The 26,315-nt window shown below is 57.0% G+C and overlaps 1 protein-coding gene across 1 annotated transcript; it reads right to left on the reverse strand.

Moving 5' to 3' along the window:
• Positions 1–2,577: 2,577 nt before the first annotated feature.
• Foxo6 (forkhead box O6) lies at positions 2,578–22,901 on the reverse strand. The gene is made up of 2 exons (XM_076564954.1): positions 22,488–22,901; positions 2,578–4,730 (listed from the first exon to the last, which is right to left on the reverse strand). Exons 1-2 carry the CDS (start codon positions 22,899–22,901, stop codon positions 3,465–3,467), a joined length of 1,680 nt encoding a protein of 559 aa, XP_076421069.1. The 3' UTR covers positions 2,578–3,464.
• Between the last annotated feature and the right edge of the window lie 3,414 nt (positions 22,902–26,315).

Here is a 26,315-nt window from a genome sequence, read left to right on the forward strand (position 1 = left end):
CCCACACAGACAGATGCATATGGAGCTCCATGGACACACACAGGCCTGCACATGCACACCAGCAGCCCACCCTCCAGCAGCCTAGGGTGAGGGCAGCTTTGCAGCCCATCTGGAGTCCAGACTCAGTTGGGCTGTCTATGTCTTACTGTCGGGTGGAGCCGGGGCATTATCCCAGTTAGAGGCCTTCCAGTCTCTGTGTGCTCTCCAGTGGGCAAAGACACCACAGCACAACAGTGAGGTCTCAGCTCCCCAACTCCGGGCCTGAGCCTGTGTAGATCCTGCTGGCTTAGAGCTCCTTCACTCGCCTGGCCTCAGCCATGTCCTTGAGGCAGAGGCACCACAGGGGAACCTGGGCATTAGAGGCATGAAATCAGGGCAGAAAGCCTGGCCCTATCCTTGGCTGGTAGTGTCACTTCAATGAAGCCAATCTGATTTGCTGCCCGAACAAACCTTCAAGACAAGCATTATTGCCTAGCCTTCCAGACAAAAAAAGTGTGTGTGGGGTGGGGGGGGGGGCGCTCCTGGAATTGGGTAGCCTTTCTAGGACCTGCCAGACTTTTGCAAACAGCAAGGACCTCTGTGTCTCAGCCTTCCTTCTCCCCACTCCATTGCTTAGCTGGTGGTCTTCTCCTCTGGGGCCAAAGGAGTCTTAGAGTCAGACACCAGAGACAGTGCAGTGTTGATCCCACTCTGCAATGCCCCCAAGTCTTCTCAGCTCTTTGCTTCTGATTCTCTGAACTCCCTCTCCAGTTCAGACGTCTTCCTGAACTCTGACTTCTCCCTACCCCAGGGAGACATCTGCAGCCCTCCATGATGCCCAAAGCCTGAGAATGCCAGTCATATGATGGAAGCGCTCCTGAACATCCCTCCTGATCCCTACAGGCAGTAACTCAAATGGAATCACATCCCCAGGGGTGCTCCTGGCCCTGTGCTCCTCATCTCAGGTACCCAACATCATTGACTCATCCCCTTACTCCACTCCACAACCGAGTCACAGGCATTTCACACACAAAAATATGCCTAATCCTTTCAGTTCACCTCCCCCCCCATGCCCTGGTAGTCACAATGAGTACCTATGCCCTTGCTGTCTCTTTTCCTCGACTGCCTGTTGGAATCTTTGCCACCACTGGCAACCTTTCCATCTCTGAGTTTTAGCCCAACTCAACTGCTCTTGACTCTGTAATCCATGAGCTTCTTGTCTCTAGCTGTGCCATTTCCTGTCTAAATCTCGCCCTCTCCCAATGTCAACTATCCTTCAAAGCCCAATGGTGAAAGTACCTCCACAGCATCCCCCCGCCCATTCATTACAGCCTTGATCATCTATTGTCATTTTATCCATCCCAACACCCAGGAGCCTCCAAATGTCCCCAAGGCAGAGACAGTGTGCTACTCTTGGTACAAGAGCTAGCTTTGAATGGATTCGCCCTATCTTCCTTCCAGACAAATGAACCAGGGCGGGATCTGGCAATTTCACATCTTCTCTCATTTACCTGAGATGGAAGCTAGATGCTATAGTACAGACTAGGAAAACGAGGCTAACAAGGGTGAGCCGTGCTTGGGACAGTTAATCATTGTCAACTTGACTGGAATTAAAATCACCGAGGAGACACACCCAGAGGCATGTATATGAGGTTGTTTCCAAAGGGGTTGGACTGAGAAGGGAAGATCCATCCAGAATGTGGGCAGCAACTGTCCTCAAGAGCTGGGATCCCAGACTGAATAAAAAGGAGGCTCAGTGGGTAGAGGGGCTTGCCACCAAACCTGATGGCTGGAGTTTGATCCCCAGGACCTACATGGTGGAAGGAGAGCCACCTCTAGAAACGTGTTCTCTGACCTCCACATGTGTCCTGGGGTGTGTGCGCACTCGTGTAAAAAAGGAAATTTTCACTTGGGCGCCAGCATTCCTCCTGCTTCCTGAGTGTAGGTGCAATGTGACCAGCTGCCTCCGAGTCCTGCCGCCATCCTTTCCCCGCTACGATGGACTTCACCTTCAAAGTGTGAGCCCAAATAAACCCTTCCTTCCTTCCTCCCATCTGTTAGTTTCGTCAGGTACTTTGTTGCAGCAATGAAAAAAAGTAACTAACACGGTGCCCTAGGTGACACAGCTGTTCCGGGAAGGGAACTGGATGGATTCCTACAGACGTCTGTGCCTCTAACGCTTTTTGTTTTTTTTTTTTAAACACCCCTTACCTTTCAAAAATTAGTTTCCCTCTCTGACCTTGTGTTCTCATCTGTGTAATGGGAATAAAACTCATGCTAATACAAGGCTGGCAGTTGCAGAGTCTCAGCAAACACCCGTCCCACTCTCCCCCAAGCCCTAAGGCTTGATTCAGGAATTTCTCCAGGCAGGAAATCTTCTGCTTGCACGTGTTCACAAGAAAACAGGTGCAGAGCCCCCCCCCAAAAGACTATTTCCAACATTAGGAGCTCGGGAGGCGCTTAACCAATGTGCAGCTGAGTAGCTCTCCGGCCATGTACCCAGACAAACAGCCGCAACAACAGGGACCCTAGCTCACAGTCACCCTCTAAAATCTCTTTCATCACCACCACCCCCTCCTCCTAACCCAAGGCGCGGGAAATATTTAAAACAATTTTATTCATGAAAATATGCTGTACAATGCACTCTACACGGCCTCGACACGGCACACACGCACACGCACACGCTGACGGCACGGCCACAGTACACTGCCTACGATACGCGCCGGGGACGCCGCGCCCACCGCCCGCCCCGACCGGACACTTATAAATATGGGAGAGAGGGGCCAGGACTGGCACGGAGAAAGGGGTGTCGGATTGGGGGCTGGATCCGGAACTGAGGCCCGCTGGAGAGGCTGTGACCAGTACTGCAGGAGTGTGGGGTTGACTGACAGGAGAGAGGAGATGCCAGGACTGGCAGAGGTGGGAGACACTGAACCAGAGGGTAGCTGAGGACCAACCGGAGGACTGAGCAGAATGGATGACCAAGATAGGTGTGAACGAGAGGGTTGCTGGCTTCGTGTGGTGGTTCTATGGCCAGTGAGGGAAAGTGTCATTTGAGAATCAGATTGGCCTTGGGTGGGCTGTGCGTCACATTACCGCAAATGGCCCAGCAATAAGAACTGAAGATTCAGAAACGCCCCCGCCCCATTTCCTAGGTGGCTTCCAGCATCAGCATCCACAGAGGGCCATCCGCCTCGCCTTGTTCTTCCCCACTCCCACCTAGCCGGACCTCAACTACCTCTCCCAGGCTTCCAGCCCCAGCAGGAGGTCTTAGGAGTTCGAACAGGAATAGCGAGGTGTCCCAGCCGCTCCCTCCCACCTCCCTCTGCGCTCAGCTCTGAGGGGATGTCTCCAGCTGGGCTGGGATTGCCTCCTGGTTCCTCCCGTGGAGCTGGGTCAGGGGAGTGGGGACCCGGGGATCAGGATGGGAAGACAGAGGCCCCTTGGAGACAGGACCGGGGCACCCAGGCTGAGCAGGGTGGCTCTCAGCCCGGCACCCAGCTCTGGTTAGGGGGTGGCGCCCCGGCCAGGCCCGGGGGCGGCGGAGGCAGGGCTGAGTCGAAGTTGAAGTCCATTTCGTCGCTGTCCATGAAGTCGTTGAGGATGATGGACTCGACGTCACACTCGAGGCTTCCGCTGAACATGTCGAGGTCCAGGTCGGCCGGGAAGCGGTCAGGCCCGGCACCCAGCGGCCCGGCTGCAGCAGCCGCGTAGGGCCCTGGCAGCGCGTCCAGCAGGAGGCCGCCGGGCGGACCCCCGAAGGCTGCGGCGTGGGCCGGTGGGGCCAGGCCGGCGGCGCCCGCCTCTCCGGGCAGCGTCATAAGGCTGATGGGGTGGGCTAAGGCACTGCGCGAGGGCGCCGGCGGCGCGTACGGGGCCGCTCCCTTGCCGGGGTAAGCGGCGGCCGAGCCAGCCAGCGCCAGCTCCCCGGGCGCGCCCAGCATCGGGCCGGGCCTTGGTGCGGGAGGCGGCGGTGGCAGCAGCGCGGGCAGCGCCCCGGGGCGGAAGGGCGCGGCGGCCGGCGCGAAGCTGGCCTGCTTGTTCTCCTGGATGGTCTGCATGGGCAGACGGCGCAGCGCGCCCAGCGCCGGCGGCCCGAAGCCCCCGCCCCCACCGTAGGCGCCCGCCTTGCAGCCGCCAAAGTAGGCGGGAGTCCCGGCGCGTGCCCGCGGCCCGTACGCGTCCTGCGCGCCGTCCAGCAGGGCGTCGGGTAGCCCCGCGACGCCGCCCCCGTGCAGGCCCAGCGGGCCTCCCAGCTCGGCCAGACGCGGTATCTCGCCTGGGCAGCGAGCGCCCAGGGCGGGCGACAGCGCGCTTGCGGGACTCGGGTACATGAGCGGCGAGGACGGTGCCAGGGCCTCCAGGGCCTCGTCGTCCTCCAGCTCGGCCGCCTCCCCGAGCAGGGGTCTCCCGCTGCCGCGGAAGTCGGCCCACGCCTCGTAGTCGTCGCTGGCATGTGAGGCCGGGCTGGCGGCCCACTTGGCGGAGGCCGACAGGGGCCCTGGAACGGGTGCACCCGGAGGGCTGTCGTCTGGGCTCCGCTCCGGCAGGTGCAGCTGCTTCTTCTTGCTCGCTTTGCCCTTGATGCGCAGGAACTTGGCCCCGTTGTCCATGGACACGGCCCGGCGCCGCGGGGTCTTGCCAGTCTTTCCGCCCTCAGGGTTCAGCATCCACCACGAACTTTTGCCAGTGCCCTCGTTCTGCACGCGGATGAACCGGGTGTGCAGCGACAGGTTGTGCCGGATGGAGTTCTGTGGCCGGAGACAGGGGCATGGGTGGCAGGAAAAGGAAAGCCAGGAAGCCAAAGGGATCAAGGGGAAAGTGATGGGAAGATGGGAGGAGAGGGGGGTGGGAGGTCAAAGGAGGATGGGAGGAAATAGGATCAATGGATAAAGGGGGGTAGAAGAAGAGAGAGTGCAGGTGTAAGTACCACTTTGGACAAAGGCAGACTATCTATCATTTACATCCCCAAACATGCCCTCACCCTGCTCTGTCCCACCTCCCATGTAGACACTGCCCGAGGGGCTGGGGCTTAAGGAATATGGCCCACTTTGACCTCTATTCTGAACCTGAGCCGCCCCTCAGCAGGGGAGCAGGACCCCATCTCCCAAACTCAGCCAAGCCTCTGGAGGGGCTGGCTAGACTGTGAGCCCCTCCTACCCCCCAGCAGATTATGTAAGGGCTCATGCCACCGCCGCGGCTCATTTGTCCGCCCCCCTCCCTCCCCAGCCTGGCATGGAGCCAGGAGCCCGAAAACCCAGGGCTCCAGAAATCAATCTCGCGGTGACTGATTAAGCCCTGTTTAGAACTAATTGCTCTTTCGTGTGTGGGGAGAATAAATTACCTGCTTTAATTTCGTGTCTTTAAAATGCAACTGCAGGTAGAGAGGACTGTTAACCCTTTGTGGGAAAGTCTGGCCAGAGAAAGCAGAACAGGCTAAGGAGGGGGGGGCCCAGGACAGGTATAAGCCTATAAGCCTGAGACTTTGGGGAGATTGACTCCCAATTCTTCTGAGGGCCTGTAAACTCCAGAGGCCCTTGATGGACCATGTTCAGAGGCTGCCTGTCCCTCTGTCCCACCTGGCTCTGTCCCACCTGGCTCAGCTCTGCTCTCCAAGTCCCTCCCTTCCTCATGAGACCTTTATACAATTTCCCACACATTCCGAATTTACAGTCAGGGAGACAGCTTCAAACCAGCAAAGAAGCTTGCTTAAATAAGGCTCCGTAGAGCCTGTCTGCTCTCCCTCAGTATCTCCCGGCCTTTACCTCTGCCAGCCTGCCTATATCCTCATCTGAATTCCTACTGTGCCGATCGGGAGTGTCCTCGGGGTCATTACCTGCTTTGGACAGCCCTGTCCTGAGTTCAGAGAAAGGCATGGTGAGCCCACAGCTCCACCAGCCTGACTTCCACACACACACACACACACAAATATTCCTGGTGTAGAATTTCTGCTGGGTTCCCTCTCTGGTAGCCTTGACCTTCCTGATCAGACACTGTGGTGCAGACATCATGGACCTGGTTCGTTGAGGACCGAGCAGGATGCCTGGCTATTTGGTCACTTGGCTGTGTGACCATGGCTATCAGTCTCTGAGCTACTCTGAGACACACGCTGTCATCATCACCTCACCTAAGGCTCTTAGATCATTACACGAGCTAATGGGTGTGGTTCGGTGTCTGTGAACACCCCATCCAGGTGCTCTTAAGCCTCTGTCTGGTCAGAACTTACCCCTAGACTCAGCAGACCTGCTTGGTCACCATCTCCTGAACACCAAGACTTAAGTGCAGTTGTGCTGGGCATCAACTGCTTGGGGAGGCCAGAATTACCCTATTTCGTCCACCGCATGACAGAGGCCCAGAGGCATGATATAATTTGCCCACAGCTAGGCAGTGATGCCAGGCACCAATCCAGCTCTGCCCAGGCCACTGGACTTGCTCTTAATTTGCTAACCCATCTAGGCACTCCCTAACCACTAATCTTCAAGGATTCTCCCTCTTGCCTCCTGTCCCCATCAGTCTCCAGAGATCCTTTCTCCTGCCCATTATTATCTCCATCATCCCAGCTCCACCAGGCTGGCTGGCTGTCCATCATCCCATGTCCACCAAGCTGGCTGTCTCTGGCACTTTATGGGCTTGGGAGGCAACAGCTGGAGCTTGGCAGCCTTGTCGTGCCTAGCTTCTCCTGGGGCTCTGTGAGGAGGGGAGCTGGACCCCCAGGGAGTGATGTTCCCTCAGGTAGATACTCCCTTCCCTGGCCCGCCCATGCACCTGGCTCCCTGCCCCTCCCCCACACCTGTGTTCAGTTCCTAGGAGGCCTCAGCTCTCTTCCCCCTGGACGAGCTAGCTGCCTTGTCAGAAGCTCCACCTCCCACCTTCCCAGTCCTACTGGAATGGAAGTCCAGCTTTATAGCTGGCACAGCTATATAGCTCAGAGTGCTGGGGGGGGGGGTGGCGGGGAGGACACTGCCAGGTAATTGCACCTAGATAGTACCAGTCCATTTGGCCCTGGGATCCCTGAGTGCTTATCTCCTGTAATCATGATGCCAAACCTTATAGGGTCGGGATTGGGATCCTTAGCTCCAAACGAGGAGGGTGTGGCTCATAGACTGTGAGTTGCCAAGGTCTCGCAGCTTGTTTGGCATAGAGCCAAATATGATTTCAGGTTAGTCTTTGTAGAGGACATTCCATTCTGCCATAGGCCAGGGAAGGTCAGAAAGTTTGCAAAGACTCTCAGCCAGGACTCACATGTTTCTCAAACCTCCCATGCAGACCATGCCCATGAGCTGCGCATGTGGAAGACAGGGTGTGAGCTGCAAGGTCAAGACGGCCTACAAGTTCTATGCTTCCTTTTCAGAACTTTGCATGTGTTTCAAACACACTCCCATTCTTTATAACCTTATAAAGGCCCATGAAGGTTTGCAGCTTTCTCCCCTTACCCCCACTCAGACAGGAGGCTGGGAGTTCAAGGCCCAGCCTCGTGCCAGGACTCTTACAGGCCAGGGGGAAAGAAAGAGCTTATCCAAGGTGGCCCAGGACCTGGTGTCATGGGATATGCCACCCAGGCCTCCTGCCCCCCAGTGTGGTACTCCACCTACCCACTCCACAAAGCCTGGCCTAGGGGAAGTCCATATTCCTCTCCAGGGGTGTCTCATTACCCACGCTGATGACCTGGGCCCGTTGCACTCTGTGGAGTTTCCCAGTTTGACACTGAACAGTTTTTGAAATGGCCTAATCTAGAAGTCTGCAACTTTTTTTTTCCCTTTCAAGTAGGATTCTCTTTTCATAAATGAAATCTGATGTAAATCTGAATCATTACACACTCAAGTCCTCAGCACAGGGAAGCCCTGCCCACTCGGCACCCTCACTCTCCATGAATGAGGCCCCGGGGAAGGGTTCTGCAAGCCAGATGGATGGGGCAGCTGAGCTCAGAAGGGTGCCAGGCTTTGCTCAGGGTTACCCAGAGAGGTGGTCTGGAGCTGGGGTGGGGGAGGCTTAGGCCTCTGACTGCTAAGCTGGGCTCTACTCTAGATGCGCACTGGGGCTGTGCTCCTGAGAGAAGCCCACAGTCTGTATCCCAGCATATCTCCTTAGGGCCTAGACACCTGGTGTCAATCAGAGCTGGCAGCCAAGATCCAGTGTCTAGCGCTGATGACAACTCTGGCTTGCCCACAAGGCCTCCTGGGAGGCCAGAGGCCATGAAGGAGGTGAGGGAGGGAGAAGAGGGAGATGCTTCTGCCAGGCAGCAGTAACCAGGGCTCCCTCTTGGAGTCGCTTAGCAACCCACCACCACAGCTACGGCCCAGGCATGCCCAAGTTCCCTTGATGCCCAGGGCTGGGCTCAGCTTCTGGGGCCTCCCACATCCCACATGTACATCTAGGTTTGGCACAATCTCCTAGGGAAGATAGGACCTCCCTGATTTGGGGCCCCAGGGAAATGATGTAGGGGCAGAAGAAAGGACAGCAGGTTATAGTCATGCCCACCCCATTCTTCCTCGGAACCTGGGCCTGGGTGAATACCCTCCTGGGGCCCACCCACTCGGGAGGGAAGCCTGACAAGAATGGCATATGGCCAAGCGCATGGGCTCTGGCACTGGATCCAGATGTCAGTTTCAGCTCCAACACACACACAAACAGCGCAACCCTGGGGCAAGGAACTTTGAAGCTCCAGTTCCTCCAGCAGCTATGGCTCCCACCTTTGCTTCCCTGCAGCATCTCCACACAGAGATGCTTGAACACCTGAGGTCCCTCCCTGCCCAACGCCTCAGTGAACAAAGGCCTAGTCACAGCTCACACACCCTGCATGACCTCTCAGATGTCACCCTGCACACCTCCTCCTTTGCTTCCAGCCCGCCAGGCCAGGTGCCCCCCGCCCCCGCACCCCCCCAAATGCTCACAGAGCTCTCATCTCCCTCTCATCTCCCTTCACATCTGTTCCCCAAGCACCTTTCACTTGGGGCCCAGTCCAACAATTCTCTTAAAACTCCACCCTCTTTCTTGTCTTGGTCCCCTTTCTCCAGCCCGACTTGTTCTAAAGCTATAACCTTCTGGGTGCACACAAGTTGAAATGAATGCAAACTCGAAAATCCTTTATCTGAAGAGATCCGAAATCTAAATCTGCCAACTTTTAAGTTATAGCTTTCAGATTCGTGGCTTAGGGATGCTCAATGTCTATGCAAATATCCCCAAATCCAAAGGAATTTTGTAATCAGAAACAGGTATGTGGCCAAGCATTTTGGATAAGGGATACTCAGCCTCTGAGTAATGTATTGATCATGTTTTGCTTACTGTCTGATTGCCTTATAGTAGAACTTTTGTGAGGGTAGTGATTTCCATCCCCACCCCAGGTTTTACTGTACTCCATGTGTTTGGCAAATTCTAGGCACTTAAAAGTTCGTTCAGTGAAAGAATAGAAGACATATATACAGACACTGGGTCATAGGCAGATCTGAGTGAACCAGCCCTGGCTGGCATACAATAGGGACTTTTCCAAACTGCATTTGGACAGGATGAAAAGCAAGCAGGGATGTGGGAAAAGTAAAGCCCACCATGGTGGAGGAAGGATAGGCTTCCCAGCATGTTGAAGAAGGTCTCACAGGCAGTTGCTGCTCTCCCAGGCCTCCCTCCACCTGCTCCCGGATTGCCCCAGGCTGGCTCACACCCAGACCTCCCACCGCCCCATTCCCTTAGGCTGGAAGACACTCTAAGAATGACCTCGACCTTGGTGCCTCCCGCATGGATAGGGTCTGATCCATCTGATGGTGACAGCTCATCTATCCATCAGGACACCTCATCTATTCCCAGGACACCCTTCGCCCACGAGCAGTAATGCATTCATCTGACAGCACAACCCCATTTATCCAGCACACCAGTCCCATTTATCCAGCAAGTACAACCTCATTTGCTAACAGCACTCCATTCACCTGACGGGGCCCCTCATTTATCCAGCAGGACACCCTCATTTATCCTCCAAGTCGGACACGCTCCTTCCTCCTGTGGTGTGGCTGTGTTCTCTGATGGTGCAACCCAGCTGATCCAGCAGGACGTCATCTCTCCTACAAGTACACTCCATCCCCCTGACAGTACAACCTCATTTATCTAATAATGCACCTTACCTTGCCTCCTAGTACCACCTCATTCCCTGACAGTACCACCTCGTTTATCTTCGGGTACAACCTCATTTCTCCTCCTAGCACAGCTTCATTCCCCAACAGCTCAACCTCATCCAATCTTACTTCTCCAGCCAGGACCTGCCAGGTTTGGGCGGAGGGGTGGGGAATGATGAGTGGAGAGAAGAGAGATCTACCCCCTCATTTGGTGTTCCTGCCTGCAAGGGACTGCATGCTTCCAACTTATATGCAATTTTTTCAGACCAAGAAGGGGCTATGGACTTTGCCTTTTAAGGTGTTTGGCCTAACTAGGGCTCCCCACCACTGTCTCAACTCTCACTCTGTCCTCACGAGGGCTACAGAGGGCCGACAGAGTGTAGTCTGGGACGTGGACATCCATGTTCTCTGCCGTGGTCCTGTGATCCTGGGAAGGGGGCATGAGGAAGGCTGCCCTCTCTGGGGGCACATTCAGTGGTAAGCTGGTAAATGTCCAGGAGGGGGACATCCAGCTGACTGATTTGTAGCTGCCGCTGCCTCGTGGCATGGGTCCTCCTATCATAGCCCGGCGAAGCTGCCAGTGTGAAGTCACAGAGTGAAGAATTGAAAAGAAGTGTGCACAATTGCTCTCGTGAGCCAGCTCAGCTCAAGCATGCTGTTGGCGTGTGCTTCTAGTACTGAGGCAGGAGAAAGGCGCCACCTGCTACATGCCAGGTGTAGGTGGGGTTCTTTTATCTTGACAAGCATCCCACAAGAAGGGACCACTAGTTTACAAAGGGGGAAATTGAGGCTCTGGTGAGTTTAATGACTTCCATGTGGAAGCCCCAAAGCTGGAAGTGAGGAAGCTGGATTCAGGTCTCGGGTTATGAGACTCCAAAGCCTCTGTTCTTTCCTCCCTGCCCCCATGGTGGCAGGGGACACTGTTATGCTCTCCATCCCAACAGCTATCCCTGTCTTGGCTCACAAGCTCAGGCTTTCCTGGCTTTCATCAGAGGCAGGATATGCAAACCCTGTACCCACTGCCTACCACCAACCCAGCATTGTCTTCTGGTCTCCCTGGTCCGTGGGGGGATTCCAAGATGGTGAGTTCAGTCCTGGGTCTTCCATTCTCCCACCCAACACCATCAGGTATAGATGCCTCTACAGGTTCCATCGCAGGCAAAAATCTTAGCTCGGGCCGGCCCTTAGGAGTCTAACCTTATCTGTATGATGGTAAACAAGGACCCAGCTCCAGCCTCAGTACTTTAGAGACCACCCGTGGGTCTCTGACCTCCGTGATACAACTCCAGCGCTCACCGGGAAGGTTCCACAGATTCAGCAGCTCATCCTTCCTGGTTCAGAGTCCCATCAGCAGCCCCAACCCCGTCCCTTACCCCTCATTCTATTCCTAGAGCCCCTGCCTTTCCAGGGGCACACATCTGAGTCAGACCCACAGTCTGGCACGCGGGGGTGGAGAGGGTGGGGAGTCGGGGGAGGGGTGACGCTTGCCCTCTTGTCTGGGGTGGAGTTGGGGTGTTCACTCCAGGCAGGTTTCCTGGTAGATGATGTCAGGATCTAGAGGTCATGTACAAATCCTGGGTACTAAGGTCTGCAATGGAGGAGGGGTAAAAGGGCGAGCAGATGAGGGCAAAGAGCTACAGGTGCCCATGAAGTGGCCTGAGGGTCATCGGTGGAACAGTATGGGTAGCCAGAGTCCAGGAGGAACCAAATACTGAAGCAAGACACGAAGTCAAGGGTCGGAATACACAAGCCTATTCCTCCCCCCCCCCCCCACAAGAGCTCACATAACCAGCCCAGGCAAACAACAAGAGTCCAAGCTCACCCCTGCCCCACAGCCTTGGGCTTGAGTATAACTGGTCACTCAGGAGCCTTATTAAGTGCCTGTCTGTCCAGCCACATTCCCCAAACCAGCAGACCTGTCTGGGCTTCCAACCACCACAAATGTCCACCTCCGGTACCTCTGTGCTCTTTGCTCCCATGTTCCTGTCCTTCCCCTCACCCCACAGGCTCTGTTCTTCCCCCATCCAGGCCTGCTCTGAGCCCCTTCCGCAAGTCCTAGAGATAGCTGTCTGCCCCACCACAGTGCTATGGACAGACTGAGTTCAACTGAGTCTGTCCCCTCTGCTAAAGTTGGTGGGGCTCAGAGGAAGTGGGGAGGGAGGAGGGGGCCCTTGGCAGTGCCTGACTGCTCATGCTTGGGATGAGTGAAGGTTCCACTGAGCACCTCCGAAGACCCTGCCACCAGCTGCCAGGGTCCTCTTGAGCCTCCCCTTGGGTCTCCACAGGGGCTCCTGCTACCATGGCCTCCTGTGTCTTTCTTTCTCAGTCCTTCCTGGCTCCTCAGGAGACTTCAGCATAACTAGGGGGAAAGAGTACTTTTTGCTTTTCTTGAAAAAGGGTCTTACTATACAGCCCAGCTGCACACAGTCTTCCTGCCTCGGCTTCCCTGGTGCTAGGATCGCCATGCCTGGCTAAGATCGCCATATATTAAATATTATCATCTTATTACCATATGTTATGACTACATCACCAAGTCTTTGAGCCAACCTTCTGAGCTTAGTATCCTCATTTAACAGGTGCCAATCCAGAGCCCCTTGCTCTGAGATGCCTCTGAGGCAGTGGTTCTCAACCTGTGGGTTGCGACACGTGCCCCCCCACCCCCGGAATTTGCATATCAGATGTCTACACTATGATTCATAACAGAAACAAAATTACAGTTATGAAGTAGCAACGAAATAATTTTGTGGTTGGGGGTCGCCATAGCACGAGGGTCACAGTATTAGGAAGGTTGAGAACCACAGCTCTAAGGAGATGCCTAGGCCAGGCAGAAGCTCCTGGGTTGTCCTGGAACCAGCTGGCTCAGCTGGCCCTCCCCAGAACTCCTAACTGCAAAGCCATTCAGACTTGGCATGGCACCCCTCTAGCCTGATCACCTCTCTTATCTGCAGGCAGCTCCTCCCTGCTCCCTTGCCCAGGCCCTGGGAGCAGCTGCAGTGACCTCACTCAGCCCTACCCTGGGCCCAGCTCTGGGGAAGGCCTAGCAGCTGGGCCCAAGCCCTGCAGCCTGGCTCCTGAGGGAGAAAGAGGAGGATCAGGCATGGTGCCAAGAGAGCCATCTGCTCTCCCAGGGGCACAGCCACCCGCACAGACACTGGCCTTGCCCCCAGGGGCTGCCCTCGGCCCTCTATTTCCACGACAAGGGACTCCAAGAGCCCAGGGCAGCCCACTCAGACCAGGGCAGCAACCTCATTTGCCATCTGTCTCCTCCTGAAGCCTCAGAGGTCCTTCAGGACATACTGGAGCACCACAAATGTCCACTGAAAAAAATGAACAAGTGCTTGGGTGAGGTCCAGGGCCAGAGGCCAGAGGCCAGGCTGGGTGTGCAAAGTGTGATTGCCCCAGTGCTGGCCTAGCTGGCTGTAAGTCTTCAAGTCTCCCTGCCTGGGCCTCCATCTCCACATCTGCTTAGCTGGCAGGTGCCTCTGGCAGAGGGCAAGCTCCTCCTCCTCAAGGCCCAGCTCAGGTTACAAGAGGAGGTGGTGGCAAGGCCAGCTGAGGACAGAGGAGGGGGCAGGAGGGAGGCCGCAGAGTTTCCCAGATAGCTGATGGAGGAGAACCAGGAGACAGACGGAAGGGTCTTGCCCAAGGTCACACAGCCTGGCAGTGGGGCACAGACAGCCTAATGTGCAGGAAACAGGCAGCCCCTAGGCTTGAGGATTGCCTTGGACAAACGGCTTTCTTATCTGTGAAAACGAGGATCCTTGGGGCTGAGGGTCTGTCTCAACGGGAAGGTGTTCAATGCACAAGCAGTAGGACCTGAGCTCGGATCCCCAGCATCCACGTGAGAGCCACAAGTGGAAGCACACAGCCATAAGAACAGGGCTTGGGGTCCGAGACAAGTAGATCCTCCGTGTTCACCAGCCGGACAGTCTGGAGCAGAGAGCTCCAGGTTCACTAACAGACCTTGTGTCAAAAAATAAGGCTGGGAGCAACACCTGGCCTCCACATATACAGTGCACCTGCGCGCGCGCGCGCGCGCACACACACACACACACATCCAGCCTTAAATCTGCTCTTTATACTTCCCAAGGGCACAGGGAAAGTTCTGGAGACTCAAAAGTAATAGATCAAACTAAGGGCAGGTAGAAGATTGGACTGCCAAAATTCTCACATATCGTATTCAGGGACCAGAATCGAGAGGGACTCCCCTAATACACACACAGGCACATGCATGCATGCACATGTGTACCCTTCAAGGGCATGCACAGGGAGTCCTATCCTATATGCTGGCGGGTAGCTCCTTTCACAGAGCAATGAATAACAGTGGTGATCTGATAAGACTTCTTGGGGACTTTATAGGTATTTTTCCTGAAATTCTAAGAAAGCTTAGACATAGGACTGGCATCCCATTTTGTAGAGGAAGAAACTATGACCGAAGCTGCCCCTGGCTCCACAGAGGCAAGCATAACTAGGCTCTGCCAGTGCCATTGGCTTCCCGAGTTCCTCACTACACAGACAACCCAGCCAGTCTCACCTGTGCCCCTGGGAGTCTTAAGGCATGGTGGGATGGCTGCAGAGAACTCAGCCTGATATCTGGGACCTAACTCTTGAGTGACTTGTCTGCTGGTGTCATCCCATCTCCCACTCTCACTGGGGTGCCAGCTCCCACGTCTGAGCTCGCCGGCCATTCCAAGCCGCTCTTGCTTTTCCAGCTTCTATTCTTGCTGGGCTTCCCAAAGAGTCCCAGGAGTTTGACCTCTAAACCCCCACAGCTGATGATCTGACCCTCTGCCCTGTCCTGTCCTGACTGTGTTTGTCCAGAACCAGACTCTTTGTGTCTTCATCACCCAAGCTTGATCTCCCAGCCCCTCAAGGTCAGGTCCAGTCCTGATAGCATTGCACAATAGGTGCCCAGTGGTGTAGCCTTGGATTACATTGCCCTCAGCCCTGAGTCTGTAAGCCAGGGGAACAGGAAACTGGCCTGCTCCTGCTCTGGGACAGGGTCTGTCTGGGAAAGGCAGACTGGAATCAGGACCCATTCCCCATGCTAGAAGCCTTGGGGTCAGACTTCAAAGGAGAGTACAAAGACCATTGCAGGGGCAGAAAGCCAGCTTGGAATGGCCTGGCCAGAGTGCTGGACTAGGGAGAAAAGAGCCCCGGGGCATTCCAGTACTGACATGCATAGCTGAAGCCTCTTGATTTCTTTTTAGTATCCTCATCTGCCAGTGGGAGAGACAGCCACAATAACAGTATCATGGAGCAACTGTGAAAATTCAAGGAGAGAATATATTATGTGTTGGCACATGGCAGGTGGAATCCTGAGCTAGAAGTTTAAGGTGGCTGAAGCATGTGTCAGAGGACTGAAGGGGTCAGGAAAGGTTGACAAGGTTGGGAACCGGGGCCTGGAGTATCACACTAGGCTCCCCCAGGGCTGGACAAGTAATGCTGGGCTGTACATATGTTCTCTGTCCCACCAGCGGGGAACTAGCTAGGACAGGGTCTGTGACTGTCACTTGCTTCACACTCCAGGCCTGGAGAGACGAGTAGCACCCTCCAGCACCTCCCTCTGTCCTGCATCAAAGGCTGGCAGGAGCAGCATGTGCCAGTTCTGGCTGTGGCTCCCTTCTCTCCAACCACGTCTTCTACAGGGCGGTTCCGCTACATGGGATAGACATAAGTGCTGGGCAGGAGCTCCGTCTCCTGAAACTGATGGCATGAGGTCCAGGCCTCCAGGGCAGGAGGGAGGAAAAGGAGCATGGGCTTAACTAGGATGCAGGTTAAAGAAGAAGCTGACCCACAGCGAGTGCACGGGGCGGGGGGCGGGGGGCGGGGGGGGGGGGAGCTGGGAGGTCATCATCAAAGCGGGGGCTTCTGAACGACTGGTCACCCAACATACCTGTTAAAATACAGATTTCAGAGCTCATGCCCAAAGAATGGAGATGGGGATTGGACAAGTGTGTGGGTGAAAGGCTTCTGGGGACTCTCTGATGACAGGCCTGTGGACAGCCAAGGATGTAGGCAAAGACCCTCGAGGATAGATACGCTGGCTTCTAGAACCAACTCGATGGCGGTGGCTTCAATCAAACTACTCCAGCACCCTGGCTAGTTTCCCCTGAAGGGCGTCCCGAGGGACCACGCAAGGAGAGCTGCCTTGGGGGGCATGTGACAGTGGCAGTGGGTGCAGGTTGAGAACTTCAGCTGTGAAGGAAGGTGGCAGTGCCAGGGTGCCTGAGCATTGAGGCGGTAGGAAACGCAGCCGGGAGGTGGGGCCTGCAGAGGGCCCAGGGACCCAGGGTATAGTTCTGGCTTGGACGGCTCCCAGGGGGAACTGGGGAACCTTAGAGTTCTAACACAGATCTTGAAGCTCTTGCAGTAGGAAGGACGGCTACTATTGTGGGAGTGAGAAAGCGCTGGCAGCGGGAGATGGGAGGAACGGGGTAGAAACAGACAGGGCCCATCTAAATCTAGGCTCCCCCAGACAGGCCTTGATTGCCTCAGCTGCAAAATGGGACAACAAATGCATAGCTCGCAGGACTAAAAAAAGGAATTCGAGAGCATGTGCAAACGAATAGGACCGACTGCCTAGCATCCAGGCTCCCTTCTCATTCCCCTTCCCACAGGAGGCAGCCCCCTTAGAGACCGGGAAGGTTTCTCTCAGTAAAGAGGGAGGCCCTGGGGGTAGGGTGTGGGAGGCCCCACCCCCACACACCACCTGGCCCCCTCCCACCTCCACATATGGGTTGGGGGGTGGGGAAAGGCAGCAAACAGCCAAACCCTCCCAAACAGGAGTGGGTTTCCATGGTAACCGGGGTGCCAGGAGAAGGAGGGTGCTCCAGATCCAGCTGTCCCCTTGAGCACCCTCCTCAGGCCCTAGAGCCCAAGCTGATGCCCACCCAACACCCTGAGCCCCCCATCTGCCTGCTCCGGGGCCAGCTGGGGCTGTCGTGCACACTCCCTTGCGCTAGCAGAATGGTGGCCACCTGGGTGCTGCCATGGGTAGGACAGGCGTCTTTAAGCAGGAGGCTCAGGTTCAAGACTATCCGCGTGCATACTCACAGGTGCCCACCAGTGAGAAGTCCTTTCAGTACCATGATCCCCTGGGCTCCCGGCACCTAGAGGTTTGTAAGTCACAGTGCTGAAGGGCCCAGAGACTGTGTTAAGGTCCTCTGGACTTAGAGGAGAACACCGAGGACTCCCTTCAGCTCACACATACTGAATCATGTTCCCCATCGGGGCTCAGGGCACCCTCACCCAGCCCTGACTCCAAGTGACCACAAAGGGTTACACCTGGACACAGTGAGTGATGCCACAGGGCACGGCTGGGGAGAAGAAGAGTCTTTCCAGGCTAAAAAGGTGTGTCTGGCCATTGAATGGCTGTCCCGGGGGGAATGTGCTAGAGGGGGTAAGCGTAGCTAGCCTCCAGCCTTATACTCTTCAGCTTCTTCAGTGACCCAAAGTTTGACCTGGAGGTAGACGGGGCTCTAATGGGGAGGCGTCAGCCCCATCCTCCTCTGTTTCCCAGTCACTCAGCCCCAAAGTGAAGGCAGACCCATGGCAGGTGTAGGGAGGAGCTGATAAGTTTGCTAAGAGGTCAGAGAAGCACCTCTACCCCAGAGGCTCACTTCCACTCACAGATCCTGACTACCCTTAAACCTCAGGTGCTGGCCATCACCAGCTGTCACTCAAAAACAAGAGGTGAGCTCCAAGCCTCTTCCAATCCAAACCCAAACCCTCTCAACAACAGCTAGGGAACCCCCAGTCCTACCCAACGGCACAGAAAATGCTGGAGTCTGAGGGCTAGAATTGGGTTCTAACACTTAGGACTGGTACTTGCTGGGTGTGCGACCTCAAGGCAAGTCGCTTCCACATCTGGAAAGAGGGTAGTGGTGACAATCTGTGGGACATGTGCTTGGTGCATGGGCCTCTCACTAGTCCTGTACTCAGGCAGGGCCTCCCTGCTCCTCAGTTCCTCGGTTCCCCTCAACGCTGCACCCGATTAAGTCCGGAGGCTAGAGCCCTCAAGGTCTTCAGAGAGCCCCCATCCGCATTAAGTGGGGGCTGGAGGGCGCTGAACTTTCGAACCCACAAACCCCCCGCGCCGTTCATTACCTTAACGCGAGTTAAAAATAACCGTCTCATCTCTTTAAATTAGTCTGTCTGCAATTACCGCCTGGCACGGCGCTGCCCGCCATCGTCCCGCTGGAGCGGCGCCAGGTGGCAGGCGGGGCCCTCACCCTGTCTGTCGGTCTGTCTGCTGCCTCCCGGCCCCCCTTCCCCCGCGGCGCGGCAATCCCGGAGGCCCTGCCCCGAGAGCTCCCCAACTTACGCGGGGTGGGGGGCCTGGGGTCGCATAGGGCCGGCCTAGGGAGGCCAAGAATTGGGGAGGGGGCTCTGAGCACGGCGTCGGGGGAGGGGCGCCGGGAGGCCCGGGAAGCCGGAAGGGCCCGCAGCGCGCCAGCGCTCGTGGGTGGGTGTGAGCAGGTGGCCGTGGGAGTCTGCCGGGCGTGCCAGCAACTGTGCCAGGAGCGGCTGGCACGGGCTCGTGCCCAGGAGGCGGGCAGCTGCCAGCCCCTCTCGCTCGTGCAGTGAGGGGGGTGAGGACACCCCCCCAATCGGGGCTCACACCGCCTCCTCCCGCACCCCCACAAGCCCTTGGGGCTGGGGATCCCCGAGGACAAAGGAGGGGGAAGGCGCCCTGGTGGAGCGGGTTGGGGGAGGGGGTACTACTCTCCAAACCACCGCTCAGGTCCAGGAGCGGGACCCTGCTGCTGGCCTCTGGGATCGGCCCCTCATTCAAGCCCCCGCCCCACCTGGAACTTACAGGGCCAGGCCTGGGCCAGATGGGGCTAGCACCCGCCTTCTGATCCCACCCCTCAGCAGCAAGGCTGCTCCAGCCCCTGAGGGAGAGGGGAAGTCCCCATCCACTGGGCTCCTCCCCTCTGGGCCTGGGGACAGAAATGGGAGGCGCCCAGGCCTGGCCTGGGAGCTCCCCAAGGACTGGCAGCCAGGAAACACAAAAGGAGTTGAACAACTCCAGAGGTGTTCAGTGGAAGGAACAGCAGGGCAGTGCAGCCAGGAAGGCTTCCCGTAAGAGGCCAAGGCCGAGGGGACGTGGAGTTTGCGGAGCAGCTGAGAGGGAATGGGAGGTTCTACTCGGAGAGCACAACTCTTGGGCCACTACACTCCTGGCCAAGCCCTGAGCCCAGGCTTGATACTCTGTCCCCAGGAGACCTGCGCCAGCCCTTTCGCTGGACCCCCCAGTAATCCTAACTGTCCACGCCTCTGTCTGGTTTGGGTGGCCTAAGCCCGATCTGTCCTCTGCAGCACTGGGACCGTCTCCCCTCATGACAGATGGGACTTCAGGGCCCAGTTCATCAGCCCTTCCCTTCCCTTCCCTTCCCTTGCAGAGGTGACCACTCCACCTTTCCAGAACCACTTTCTCGCCAGCCTGAGAACCCTAGGTTCCAGTCCGCAACTGCAAAGCACCCCCAAATCCAGCAGGCACAGTTCCTGCTCACTGCCATTGAACATACACTCACTTTACCCCTCACGAAACTATCTCCCTAATTTTCCCTAACCAAGAAGACAGCCCAGATAAGTGCCACTTCCTCTGTGAGGGAACATCAGACTTCCTAGAATATGGAGCCCACGTTCCCCAGCCCCTGCCCCACCCACCAGCCTTTCCTGTCTCAAAACACAGGGGCCTGGATGCAGAAGCTGCTCAGGGCAATGAATGCATCCTGAAGATGGGACCAAGAACTTAGGTCCTCTTAAGGAGTCATAGTGCACCGCCCCTCCCCATGGAATCAAGATTTGGTACCCCTCAGGGTTTCAAGGGCAACACTTTTATGGGGGAATGAAAGGGATGAAGGAATAATGGATCTCTGGTCCTGGCACCTGAGGTGTACCCAGCCTTGGTCAAGCTGACATCAGGTGAGAGTTGGAGACAGCTCCCCCTCCAGGCCTCTGGAGGAATTGACTGGGAGTGCCAGAAGGGCAGGAAGTTGTAGGAACGAGATGGAAAGGAGGGACTCTGGGGGAGCAGAAGGGTAAAGCGGGGACATCCACCCAAGAAACAGCATGGATTAGAATCTCTCCAGAGTCTGGGTGCTTTCTGCCCAGGACCAAGAGCAGGAGTCCAAGTTTGGGGCTGCTCACCCAGTGCCCCAGTCTAGGACTGGGAGCAAGGGACAGGGAGGGCCAGTGTGTCCTCGGCAGTGTGGTGCAGTGGGAATTTGCATTCAGTGGGCAGACAGGAGACTTGGGCCCTTGTCCAGGGCCTGCTGCTTCCTGACACCCTCAGGAGAGAGGGAGTCCTATCACGCCCCAGAGCCTCAGTCTCACAGTTTGAGAAATGAACTCATGGGGCTCAATTATCTCCAAGCACGCTGCCATCACATTCTGAGATACGTCTGCCCCTGATCAACAGCCATCACATCTCCCTCCCACCAGGGCCGGCAAGACACTGTTCCAGAGGCTCGATGGGACCCGGAGAGGTGACACACCTGGGTTGGAGTCCAACTTGCCCATTTTCTAGTTGTGGGACCTTCGGCAGTTGGCTTTTGTCCCCTGGGCCTCAGAGCCCTCTCCTGTAAATGGTTATAGGAAAACCCAGCTCAGGGACGCCTGGGCACTTTAAAGATACAAGAAGAGCCTGGCACAGGGTCTGGCCCCAGCATTGCTTGCTCAGTGAACCGCAGCCGTCTCCTGGCTTCTAGCTCCAAGTGGTGCCTGCTTCCCATCTCCCCCCCCCCCCCCCCGGTCTCCTTCATCCATCCAAACCAACTGGAGTGCTGCTGCCTCTTACAGGAAGCCCTCCAGACCTGCTCTGGTCCTGGTATTCTTTCCCAAGCCACACCCTCTGGACCGCCCACTCATCTCTTACTACACATACACGGATGGCTTCTGGGGCCCAAGTCTATGTAAGGTGCCATGGGTACAGAAAAGCCCTGGCGCCGATACTGGCTTTCAAAGATGAAGGACGGATCGAGAGGGAAGCATGGCACACATAATGGATCCACCATGCATGCCTTGGGGCCAGAAAAAAAAAGGGGGGGGGGAGTCCTGAGTTGGCTAGCACAGGCTGGGAAAGGCTTCCTGGAGGAGGCACTGGGACTCTGTACCCCTAAGGATAGTGACTGCATCTCCAGGAAGGAGTGGACGGTGGACTCAGGAAGCAAGGGAAGCGAGCCCAAGGGCAGGACACACTTGAGAGGAAGTTGTAGTCTGGTGGGAACTGAGCTACGGGGGACTGGAGGACGGATGGGCTGAGACTCAGATCTACTTCTCTGTCCTGTGTCCCTGCTCCATAATGGTCAAGGAGAGCCAGAGAAGATGCCAGCATACCACCATCCCAAGAGCTGCGGGCTCCCAGGACAGCCAGAGGCATTTAGAGCTGTCCATGGCCATAGCCCCTGCCCCTCTTCTCAGACCCTGCTGCCAGTCAACACCCATGCACACAGCCTTATCTCCAGACACAGGCATGTCTTCCTCATAGTGGCCTCCCTCTCCCACGAGGGGTCCCCCTCAAGCCTTCTTGCCCCCAAATGCATAAGCTAGCCCCATTTCCCAACAAGATGGCCAGAGGAGGAGCAGGATCTAGAAGCTACAAATCCAGTGAAGACCCCCATCTAAGTCATCTCCCAAGATGGCTCTCCCCTTTCCACTGCCTGCCACTGAGGACTCCCTGGGGTACCCCACTCCTTAAGTGCATCTGGGCCCAGGAAGCCAGGGAGGTGGGAGATAAGTTGCATAGAGTGGGCAGAGATAGACGCCCAGGTTTCAATGCTTCCCCCAAGTGACACTAAGTAGGGATCACTAAGCAGCCCCCACCCCACGCTGTACCAGGGAAGGGGCTGACAACACCTGCCCCATGAAGAACTCATCTCAGGTGAGCTGCAGTGCTTTTCACCCCGTCTAGTTGGTGCTCCAGGGCGAACTCTTGACACCCCAGAAAGAATTCCGGACCCATGGTCTGTTAGCACTCTCCACCATGGGGCCGGCTCCAGGAAGGGCAAAAGAGATTTGGGAGGGAAAGCAGCCAGGAGCCCCAGGTCACGACTCCAGCTCTTTCAAGCTGGTGCCCTGGTGGAGAGGGTAAAACAAGTCACACAAAGCGAAGGGGGTTCCCCAGTGTCTGTGGACTGGACATGAGTTATGCTGCTATGCCCTCAAGGACAGGCTAGAGATATTCTTCTGGGATGTCTCAAAAAGGCAGTCCCTTGTTGCCCTACCAGACCTCCAATCCCGCGCATCCTTCCTAGGGGACATGAATGAACACAGCTACTGCCAGCACGCCCTCGCCTGTCAACTGACCTGCCCCACGCCCTGGGCGCGCACTCCAGGACCCCTAGGGGTGTTCCAGAGCCCCCCCTCCCCGTGGCCTGCCCAGAGCCCGGACGCCCCCACCTTCCAGCCGGCCGAGCTGTTGCTGTCGCCTTTATCCTTGAAGTAGGGCACGTAGCGGACCATCCAGTCGTAGATCTGCGAGAGCGTGAGTCTCTTGTCCGGGGCGCTCTCGATGGCTTTGGTGATGAGGTCGGCGTAGGAAAGGTTCCCCCACGCGTTCCGTCGGGAGCTCTTTGCTTTCCGCAACGGTCCGACCTCCGCGCCCAGCGGCGGCGCTGGGGCCATCGCCGGGGCCGTCGCCCTGCGTTCTGGCCCGCAGTCTTCAGAGCCTTCGGCCACCCCTGCGCCCAGCGCCCCGTCCTCGTCGCCGGCCAAGTCGGGCTGCGGCAGGGGCCAGGTACACGAGCGCGGCCGGCTCTGCGGCGCGAAGTCCGGGTCCACGTCCACCTGATGCGCTCGCAGCTTCGCAGCCATGGTCCCGCCCGGCTCGGGCGAGGCAGGGAGGGAGGCTCCGCGGAGGGTGGGCGCGCGGCTCCGGGATCTGCGCGCCCCGGGGAGGCCCGTGGGAGGGGTCCCTGGCGGCGCCGGCTCAACCGCGGGGCGCCATGGGCCGGGGCGCGGAGGCAGGGGGTTGGACGCACTGGCGAGCACGAAGGGAGGGAAAGACCCAGGCAGTGAGGGGGCGGCGGCCCGGGAGCCCAGCGGGCACACACCTCGCCCAGCCCGGCTTCTAGCACCTGCCGCCTGTCTGCGCCTGCAGCCACCACCGCCACTGCCGCTGCCGCCGCTCCGCGGGCGCCGGTCCCGCGCGCGGGCCCCGCTCTCTCGGGACGAGGCTGGCTTGCACCATGCCGGAGCCCGAGCCCGTGCCAGAGCCCGCGCCGCCGCCTCCCGGTGAATGCCGCCGCCGCCGCCGCCGCCGCTCCTGCTCCAGCGCCAGCTCCCGCGCCTGCCGCGCTCAGCGCCGGCTGCACCTCGAGATGGGCGGGGGGGACGGAGACGGGGCGGGCCCGGCGCAGAAGGAGGCGGGGCGTGCTCACCCGGGGCCGCGGAATCCTTGCTTACTGGGTGCCCCGCCTGCAGACTGTGGGGGGCGCGGAGCTCCCGCTAAGGGCGACCCCGCCAAAGCCCCGCACGCCACAGCGCCCCCTAGGGAGCAGGCGAGAAGTGGCTGGCGCGGCCCCGCCCCTTGCCAGGCCCGGAGGGAGGGCGACGTGGGGGCGGATCCCGAATGCTTCCATTGGTGCACAGCGGGACTTGCTCCGCCCACAGGCTCCATAGGATCCCTCCCAGGAGCGCGTCAGCGGGTTATTGTTACAACCCGGGGTTTCCCGGGGCAACAGGAATGGGGCGGGGCCCAAAACACTGGTCCCTCCCTCCTTCTACCACCCTCAGAAATGCCCCGCCCTCTGATTCTAGACCCCTGACGTTTTCAAGTCTTCCTTCCAACAGCCAGACCAAACGTTCATCTAACTCTCCTCTCTCTTCTTTGTGCCCTGGACCGGTCTAGGAAAAAGAAATGGTTTGATAATTCCTGGATTGTAGGCCAGGCGTTGCCACAACCCTACCTGTTCCGTATGCAAATGAGCTTCCTAGATTTTTTTTTTATGGCGCTTGCAAGCACAATTTTAGAGCTTTGATTTTCAAAGTTCAACGTGTGGCGGGGTTTATCCTGCATACTATTAAAAAAAGATCCCTGGGCCCCCACCCTCGAGTTTCTGGCGGTGGGTCTGTGTTGGGGCGGAGACTTCACATTTCTAACAAGCTCACAGGCACTAGGGACCCAAATCTCTGTCTTCCAGTAAGTATGTGGGAGCTTCCCAAATATGGACTGTTGGGACAAGTGCCTGTCCCCAAAGTTCAAAATGTTTGAGGGAGGAAATTCACTCATTTAATGGGTATTTATTGAGCATCGTCGTTGCTCCTGTCTCCTTCCAGGGCCCTATGGCGAGAACAGCAACCAGAGACAAATGAGGTCCCTACTGTATAGACTAGTGGAGGACTCAGATGTTAATCCCATCATCACGTGACCTCAGAGGGAGCAGCTCCTGAGAGGTTATGCAGTCCATTACCTCATCCCAAAGGGTACAGGAGGCTAAGTCTCCAGTCACCGCTCCATCTGCCAGCCTTTGCTCAGGCTATGCCGTATGCCATTCCCATCCACAAGGCCCCCACCAAAACTCAGCTTAAACATCAACCTAATTCGGACACCTCTTCTAACTACAGCTCCTACACATGCCTGACTGTCCCCTGCTTGCTCAGAGCCCTCACTGTCCTGCCAGCAAACCTTTGGCACAGTATCCTGTTTTGCCAATCAGGAAACTGAGGCCCAGGGAGGGGTAGCAACCTACCAAAATTAGCAGGGCTAGCACTAGAAGTCTAAGTTTTAACCCCTTCCTGGCCAGGTCCTGGTTCCTGGAGGAACTAGCGAGGTAGAGCTCTCAGTGGAAAAACTGTGTTCTCACCAAGGGAGACAGTCTCCTCTCTAAAAACTTCCTTCCCTCAGATTAAAACCCAGGGAGGGGCTGACTGCCAAGGGTGAAAGCAAAGCTTGGATCGCAAGGCTAGAGCCGCAGCCTCCCCCCACCCTCCCCAGCAGGGCTGGAGCAGGCCCATCTTTGCAGATGACTGGCATGGCATCAGCCTGAGTCACTTGCCAAAGGCAAGGGTGGGCATGGGAACTGTGGGCTACCCCCTTTACATACACACACACGCTCCAGGTGGTTCTGTTTAGAGCCATGCAGGGCTGAACTCTCACAGTTCACAGACCCCCTTCCTGCCTGGGGAGCGGACACTGGGCCTGAGAACACTTCCTGGGTTCTCCAGAGGCCAGGCAAGCTTCCTGCCATCCTTGAGGTCAGGCCTGCCTCTGAGTGTGCCATGGGAGCTTGCTGGGGACCATACTAGGACTGGAAGAAACTTAGCTGGGGGGGGGTGGGGGGCTCTGGCACAAGCTGCCACTGCAGAGCTGGGAACCCAGGTTGGCAGGAATGCCCAGAGGCTGACTCGGCTCTCCTCTGCCCCTGCCTGCCTAGTGGCCACCGCTGCGGCCTGACCTCTCCTCTGGGGCCTATGTCTGTCACAGGCAGGTGCTCTAACACACCCACTAGGGCACCCTGGCTTTCTTTTCCATTCACAGGCTGGCCCCTGCTCACACACTCATCAGGAGGCAGTCTCACAACGGTTAAAAGGAGTGTGGCAAGCCATTTAGCTGCTCCAAGTCCTGTTTCCCACCCTGTCAGCAGGTATCACCGTGGTACCGCATTCATCGGACGTCTGAAGGATGAAATGAGATTCTGAACAATAGGCTGAGAACAGCCCAGAAATGCTGTCTAATTATTATTGCTTGTGTGTGTGTGTGTGTTTTCCCGTCTCTTGTATAATATTAGAGGGACCAGCCTTAATAGTATACATCCCAGGGGCTCAATATCCCTGTGGCCCGCAGCACCCATCCTTCTTCCCCCAATTCATATACCCTTCTCCGCTGCTCTTATGGTGAACACACACCTCAACTCACGTTCACTGGCTCCCTCACGTGCACACTCGCTGCATGCCGTACACTCAAAACCGAGTTACAGGACCCTTCTTGTCCCATCGTTCTCTTGACCATTGGCTCCCCCTCCCCTCCTCCCCACCCCGTGCAAGCTCTCCAGCTCTGCATTCTTTCACCGCCACCCACTCCCCCATCCATTCTACTCTCGGACAAGCTCCTACTTGCTTACCTTCCCGTGTCTGCTTCTTCTTCCACTCACAGGCACACTCGCTTTCACACCTTCCTCGTCAAGAACGATGCACGCGCACTTGCTCACTTGTATACTTAGGCCGTGTGCTTGCCCATACAACTCTGTAACTAACTAACGCTTGTGCACATGTGCCCAAACAATGCCA

This window comes from Peromyscus maniculatus, chromosome 2, assembly GCF_049852395.1.
Source record: "Peromyscus maniculatus bairdii isolate BWxNUB_F1_BW_parent chromosome 2, HU_Pman_BW_mat_3.1, whole genome shotgun sequence".
Taxonomy (NCBI): domain Eukaryota; kingdom Metazoa; phylum Chordata; class Mammalia; order Rodentia; family Cricetidae; genus Peromyscus; species Peromyscus maniculatus.

What these genes read in the sequence shown, in the direction of transcription:
- Foxo6 (XM_076564954.1), bottom strand. Translation starts at nt 22,901, where the DNA reads ATGGCTGCGAAGCTGCGAGCGCATCAGGTGGACGTGGACCCGGACTTC. An exon ending in ACAGCTCGGCCGGCTGGAAG is followed by an intron (nt 4,731 to 22,487) that starts GTGGGGGCGTCC and finishes CTCCGGCCACAG; the next exon opens with AACTCCATCCGGCACAACCT.